Source organism: Vespula vulgaris, chromosome 20 (assembly GCF_905475345.1).
Source record: "Vespula vulgaris chromosome 20, iyVesVulg1.1, whole genome shotgun sequence".
NCBI classification, from domain to species: domain Eukaryota; kingdom Metazoa; phylum Arthropoda; class Insecta; order Hymenoptera; family Vespidae; genus Vespula; species Vespula vulgaris.
Window position 1 is genome coordinate 397,315 of NC_066605.1, and position 7,785 is coordinate 405,099.

Here is a 7,785-nt window from a genome sequence, read left to right on the forward strand (position 1 = left end):
TTCCTTTATCGTTGATATTACGTCAACGATCGCTAATATGTGAAGATTTCGAAAAGAAAAAAAAAAAAGAGAAAAACGGGAATTTTCTCTTTCCTGATTCTAAGGAACCAATATTTAGGTTGCAACGAATAAAAATATCAAACTAGTACGAGGAAATATAGTCAGAAGATTGCGATATAACAGGATCCAGGATGTCTTGCTTGAATTGTCAATCGATGGATCATGGGATAGAACGGATATATCATCTGGATACTCCACGTTCTTACGATCAATACAACACGATACATTCACCGAACATTCGTAGTCCTTGTAACGAAATGTATACTGGTAAGTGGCGAATACATTCGTTAAATATATCTTTCACTAACTCTTCGATTAATCTCGAAAGTTATTCGATCGTTTACCGAATAGAGATTTCAGTTTCTAAGCTTTCTTCCTCGAATAGAAGATAACGATAAGGTTATACTATTTTCATCAAAAGAACTATCTTACGTATCTATGGGAAATAGAACTCTCACCAAAAGGGAAGTTAGTTTTCAAGCACGAACGAGCAAATTTATCATCCTTTCAGGAAGTTACACAACAGCTGGATGGATCACTCCAATGTCCGTGGATTATAGTAGAAGCACGACCGGCACAGATACATCCGGAGAGAGCCGATTTAACTGCAATATGATAAATTGTAATTATTCCGAGCGGCATTCAAAGAACGTAGGACGATATAATGGACTAATCAATTTTTCGTTACAATACGTTGAAATATAATAATAGAAACCACTCGCTTCGTTGTAGGGTCTCCTTGTTTTTCCAAATTTTTATCTCTACTCATTCAATTTTATAATCAATTTCCTTTCCACCGTTGTCAAGAATCTACCTAAAGAAAATCTAATTAATTTCGAATAAAAAAGTTGAAAGAGAAATAAAATATTTAATCGAATGTTAACAATAGTCAAATTTTGAAAGAGAATTTCGTAGGTAGAGGCGATCAACTTACATTCTCAGAGAACAGGATGGAAATGAGGAAAATAGCGAGCGAATCGGCTCGAGATCGACGAATTTCAATCGCTAATGCAAAGTCCGTAGAAAGTATTAAAGCTAGATTGAAATTGCTCGAAGAGAAGAACGTTACGATGCGTGAGAAGTATCGTGAGCTTCTTGCAGAAAAAGAAAATTTGAAAAGTTGGTGAGGAATTCTTTATAAAATCGACCGTCTTCGCTGGTAATTTTTTTCCTTTTTTTCCTTGCAGTCTTGACGGGGAGAAAAGTAGAAACAATGAGCTGGAGCAAAAAATAACTTTGTTGCAAGTAGAATTGATGGAGAAGAAAACAGAAATTACTGGAAAATCGAATAAACGAACGGTAAGCGTTTAATGGATAAACGAATCCTAAAACGGAAATAGACGAACGATAAATCCATCTCATATTGCGTCTGCTTTACAATCGCTTTATCACACTTTATATCTCAAAATATATATATTTATGTATGTATGTACGTATGTATGTATGTATATTGCTTTTCGTTCGTATCAGCGAGTGTAATTATCACGTACAACTTCTTTAGGAAGACGAAATTCTAAATAAAATGGAAAATAGCAGCTCGACGACCGATATCATTGCGACCGTAGAAAGGGGCGTACAGAATTGGTCTCTTTGTCAGGGATGTCAGAATAAATTGGAGAATTTTACAAACGGTGTACCTACGGTCACAATTACAAGGTAATTATATTCGAACGTTTTAATAAACTTTATTAATTATCTATCGAATGAACGATCAAAGAATTACTAACCGTGGCAGACTTATTACATAGACTCGATTTAATTAAAAACAAAATCGATCGTATTTTAAATTGTTAATAAAACGTAAGTAGATTTGAATTTTAATTGTACATGGCTTAGATTTAATTATATATGGCTTAATAAAAAGTATAATGGCTTAAATCGATTTCTAATTTACTTTGACATTTTTATTTTATATTTTTTGCCATAATTGTTATATCCCTTCGCATTTCGCGAAAATCCTTAAAGCATTTGAAAGAACGTTCGCATACTCTTTCTTTCTCTTCCTCTCCGTGATTTATCCGTTCATGAGTAGAATTTTTAAGAGGACACGTCTCTTTCGTTCCGCTAACGTTAACCTCGTAGATCGGAGCTGGATATCCTGGAAAAGGACATGCAAGTCCTGAGAGACGCAGTGATCGCGAGAGAAGAAGCTTGGGACAAGGCAATGGAACGGGAACAAACGTATCGTCAGCAAATACTTAGGCTAACATGCGAGACGATTACTATGCGTCACATTCAGGAATCTCGTGAAGAAGAATTAAGAGTTATCGGGGATGTTTTGAAAGTAATCTAATAGATTCCGTAGAACGAATCGTAAGAATGTTCCCGAAGATTAAAATAAAGTAAAACAATAACGACAAGATGTCGATAAAACGGGAATAATTTGTTCGCAGGAGAGAGAAGCCGACCTGAGGAATCTACAAAAGAGAGAGAGCAGTCTAAAGAAGATCGTAACGAAGCTTAACAAGTATCAAAGGTGAGCGAAATATTCGCGAAAATAATTCGCAACTCGAGTAAGTCGCTCGAGATTAACGGAAAGCGTGCTCGACCGTAAAGTCGAGCGAAATTAGATCGCAAAGGACTTCCCGCCGTTTCTATTTCTATTTCTATTTTTACTTCTACTTCTACTTTTATTTCTATCCGCAAAACTTTAACAGAAGCTAATCAAAACGCGTTTGACGTTAGGACGATTATCATCATCGTCATTATCTACTTGTTATTATCGTGATTATTATCATCACTAATGGCTTTTCATTTCCTTCGCGAATATTAAAAACGACAAAGCGGATGAGAGAATTCCTTTTTTCTTTTATCAAAGATTTAGAGCACGCTATCTCGTCGCTTAGTTCGCCGTTCTTTTATTCGCCTCTCTCTCCCTTTTTTCTTTCTCTCTTTCTTTTTGTTTTTTTTTTGTTTGTTTGTTTTTTTTTTCGAAAAGTATAGAAAAGTAATGAAAGTAACGCGAAGTGGTGAACGTTAAAGTCGAAGAGTAATTTCATCTTCTTCTGTTTTATCTTGTCTATTTTTTCAATTTCCTATCGCTTTAACCGAGAGAGCCACCAGTAATGCATACGGCACTGGCCCACATTTTAGTAGTCTCATTTGCAAGTTCTCCGTAATGGACCGTGTTTAATATTCCCCTTAATTTTTTTTTAATGATCCATTTCTTTTGATAACGATAACATCTCTTTCCTCTGTCTAATAATCAAATAAATTAACGAACGATTAAAATTCAAAAGGATGAATACAATGCATCCTCCATTTTATTATAAACTATAGTTTATTTCATATAGACGTGGTAATAAAAATGTACGTAAATATACGACCATGTCCTTTGAAATATACCCTCGCGTTTTCACAGAGATCCAGAAGGGAATCTTGGAAATTTTCCGCTAGAATTGACTGAGAAAGAGCAGAGAATGATTGAAGAGTGCTCGAGACAAGTATTATCCAGCTTGAAAGGAAAACAGAGAATAAAATCAAAAGGAAATGCAGTAAGCGAATCACAACGAACGAGTCCTCGAAATAATAACAATAACAATAATAATATTAATAATAATAATAGTAATAATAATAATAATAATAGCAACAATAAAAGCATGATTCAGAGTAAGGACTAACAAACAGGTTCCTTAGAAGATATCTAACTTTAAATCGACTGTGAATTACACGTTCAATTTCGATCACGTTGTTACGATGCATCGATGAAAGAAATAAAAGGAAAGAAACGGTTCGAATAATTTGAGAAAAAAAAAATTAAGAAAGTGTAGAGATATAACGACGATATTGTTAATACATTTAATGTAACATTTTTTTTTCTATGAACGTTTAAACTGTTTAAATAAATAATTTTTATGAGACGACTCTTTTCTCATTTCTTTCCTTTTTCTTTCTTCTTCTTTAATAACAGAAGGAATGATAAAAAAAAAAAAAAGAAAAAGAGCGAGCTAAGTATGAGAAAATAAGTTATACGTTCGTATTAGTTCTACCCTTGACATCCATGCCTGGTTTCGCGTGAGTAAACAGAGCAATGTGCATATCTAACAAGGAAATAACGTATATGAGAAAAATAGTTTCGGTCTCTTTCGTAGAAATTGAATAACAGAATCTATGAGAAGCTCGACAAGAATGCCAAAGGCGTATAACATATTATTCCCTTGAGCGTGTGTCCAACGAGAAAGAGAAAGGCAGAGAGAAAGAGAGAGAGAGAGAGAGAGAGAGAGAGATTATTGTTACTTGGTTTGTTACATTATCCTCAACTAATAAATGATACTTTTTAATTACCTTTAAAGATGGAACTAGATAAGCGTATTGAAGCGTTCAAATGCATTATAAATTTACATTAATTTTTAACGTAGACAAGAATCTGCAAATGAATAAGACTGATTGCGCTTTTATATACATACGTACGTTTTACCTGGCATACGAAAAATGTTTATTGTATTTTCCTGGTCTCTCTATTTCTCGATTTTATATTCTTCGTATTGTACGTACGCGAAATAAAAGGGAAACGCAAAGCACCGGAGCTCGAGACACTACCTTCCGCTTTGTTGCTGCGTCAGCTTCTAAAATTCTACACATTTCGTTTCTTTCAGAGCATTCGTCGAGCTCTGTGAAATAGAGACGAGCGTGTTACTACGTGTCTACCTATGAAAAATATGTACGTATTATACTTGTATTTCGAGTATGTTCAAAAAGTGGACATAATGCAATATTAAAAGCTAGAATTCAACGAGTTGTCGAACGCGATTGTTCAACTAAATTACTTCGATGATACTTGCCTTATGGTTTACTATCGTACGATGATGTTTCCATTGCAAACAACATCGATTATGCCCTGGTAACATTCTGTAACGTATCGAGAGTTTCCTTTCGGTCGACGAATAGAACGTTCGCAATTACAACTCGCTTACTTTTCGACTCGTCGTAAAAATTGATCGACATGAAAATTAATACAAATCACACGACTATCATCAATTCGGTAGAAGGATCGAGCCTCGATCTTTTTCACCGGTAAAAGAGATCTTACGTCGATCCATCGCTCGTCTGAAAAACTCAACTCATTAATTGTAGCAATAATAAAATGCATAAAATGATCGATGTCGTTAGATCTTCTAAAATGACGCTAATCGAACGTTTTCGAGGTTAAAAAAGATAACGTAATTAACGTTAACAAGAGCAATTGCCGCGTAATTATCTTTTAACTACATTACCGACTACTTTTGCCATCTATCGAAAGAAACGCGTCAACGCAAACGTGGAATGCTTGACGGATAAATTCACTTTTTTATCGACAGTGGTCACAGGATAAAACAGTTTAAAATATCTACGTAATTGTTGTATTAAAATATTAGATCATAGAATTATTAACATTCTCATTCTTAGAAAGCCTGATAAATATTTCATACTATGTTGCAACTGTATCGGCACGTCCTTTCGTCGTTTCATTTCCCCTATGATTGAAACGTCAAAAAGTAATAATTCACGACACGAAGGAAAGGATGACAGGCATAATAAGATATTGCGTAAGTTCTTATCCTTTTACAGGATAAAAGAACGACGTACGGACGTTTAGCATCGAATTACGTTCGAAACAGGTTCGAAGAAAAATTTCATCGTTCTCGCTAATCTACGAGATCTGTGATAATTATATCGCTCGCGAAATCATTCGTGAAAGAAAAACGAAATCGTAATTTCGATTATACGTACAACGTTTATGTAAAAAGATCTAGTTCGATAGAGAAACGTTTTTACAAAGTAACTAATGCAAATCTCGCGGTAATATTCTAGAAAAATCTATAAGAGAATTTTTGTCCGATGCAAAGAATAAATTAGAAATCGATCGATGATTCGCTATTCGAATTATACAGAGATTTGAGGTTACGTGATTAATTTCGACAAAGGTTGACATAACCTACTTTTTTTTTGTTCGCATTATCTCTCTCTCTCTCTCTCTCTCTCTCTCTCTCTGTCTCTTTGGAAGGTCAATAAATTATCTCATTAACGAGCAATGAATGTATAAGAAACACTAACGAAGAACGATATGTTCATCATTTTTCAACGATACGATGTAACGATAACGACGAGAAATTTTCGAGTAATTCTCGCGATACCTTCCAATTTCTTTTCTTTCGCGTCAATGCAATGAAAGCATTAAAACAATTGAATCTTACCTTTAATCAGTCGTTGTTTCGTATCTCGACGATCTCTCTTTCTCTCTCTCGATCGATGATCTCGGACTTTCAGGAAACGATAAAGAAACGATTTGTTCGTCGTCCTTCGTCGGTCGAAAAATAAAACGATCGATCTATTTAAAACTTGTATCGTAAATCACAGCACATTTATAAGCGTCGTGATTGGACCGAGGGAAAAAGAGAAAAAGATCGTAAACTTTGACCTCTCGTAAAGGATTGCAACGTTACGCTCGAAGAAAGGTGACCCCTGCTAGGCTCGTCAGATAATACGAATATTTTTAAGGATATCAAGAACGTCTATCAGAATTGCCTTTCCCATCTACTTTTCTTCTTTTTCTTTCCTTATCTCCCTCGAATCTTCACTAATAAACGTCGAATCGAAAATTTCCACCCTCGAGACTCGAGATTAACCGTTACTTTTTAAGCGATGACTACCAAAGTCAATGCAACGATTTCTAATACATAGGGTGAACTATAAAAATCGATCGATTAAAAACTCACTTAATTGGCAACTTTTGTTATTTACGAACGGTTGTTTTTATAAAAACTCTTCGCCTTTATTCCGTACAATTGATTAGAACGCAGAATTAGCCGTAGCACGCTTCTTATATTATTTCTTTAGGTTCTTCCTCGAATTTCGAGTCGGTCAAGTTTTTATTCGATCGACCGTCACGTTTTACTTCTATCATTCTTCTACCATTCGCGTACTCTCAAGATCGTTAATAAATATCGTAATAGCAAAGTAATGAGATATCGCAATTGTTGGTTTTCGAAACGACGACTGCCGAGGTCGATGCGTGTCCTCGGATATACCGGGTGGGCCAAAAAATGTGATCGATCAGAACCTAGTCAATCGACGAATTACGTCGCGAAGGTATTGCGACGACGAATCGCGAAATCTCGATCGTTCTTTCATTATTTATAATGAAATAGACGGGAAATCAATCGTCGCGCGAGAGAACGAGTATGAAAAAGGTGAGAGAAACTGCGGACTATTTTATCGTATCGTGGTAAAACTCTCGACGTGTACTTGACCCTGAAGTTTTTACCTTCCGGTAGGTACTTGCTCGAAACGTCTCTCTCGTCTTTCTTTTGTTTCTTGTACCTTCCCGTTTCTCAACGTTTTATTGCCACTTATATCGTCTACGGTATATACTTACGGGTAACGAGAAAGCTCCTTTGACGAGCGAAAATTGATACGAAAAGGTACTTGCAAAAAGGTCTCGAAAAAAGTCTTCGTAAATTGTAGATTAAGCGAGCGATATCTTTTCGGACGAACGAAAGTGTTCTAATTTTATACGATTATTTTTGGGATCTTTCGAGATGAACTTTGACGCCTGAAAAATAAATATCGAAAAGGTTTAATCGTGAGAAATTGTCTATCATTTTTTATCTTACATCCGGTAGATTTTGTTAAATCTACGAGACTTGTGCGATCGGTGCAAAAAGGAGAGGAAAAAGTGGAAAAAAGAAAAAAAAAAAAAAAGAGAGAAGAAGTAAACCACATTCGCGCTTGTTTAGAGATAACGCG

At 35.3% G+C, this 7,785-nt stretch overlaps 1 protein-coding gene across 1 annotated transcript; it reads left to right on the top strand.

Annotated features, from left to right (window-relative positions):
- Window positions 1–845: 845 nt before the first annotated feature.
- LOC127070985 (uncharacterized) lies at window positions 846–1,881 on the top strand. Its single transcript, XM_051009664.1, has 3 exons — window positions 846–1,183; window positions 1,248–1,359; window positions 1,562–1,881. The coding sequence occupies exons 1-3, from the start codon at window positions 1,011–1,013 to the stop codon at window positions 1,718–1,720; spliced, it is 444 nt and encodes a 147-aa protein (XP_050865621.1). The 5' UTR covers window positions 846–1,010; the 3' UTR covers window positions 1,721–1,881.
- Window positions 1,882–7,785: the final 5,904 nt, after the last annotated feature.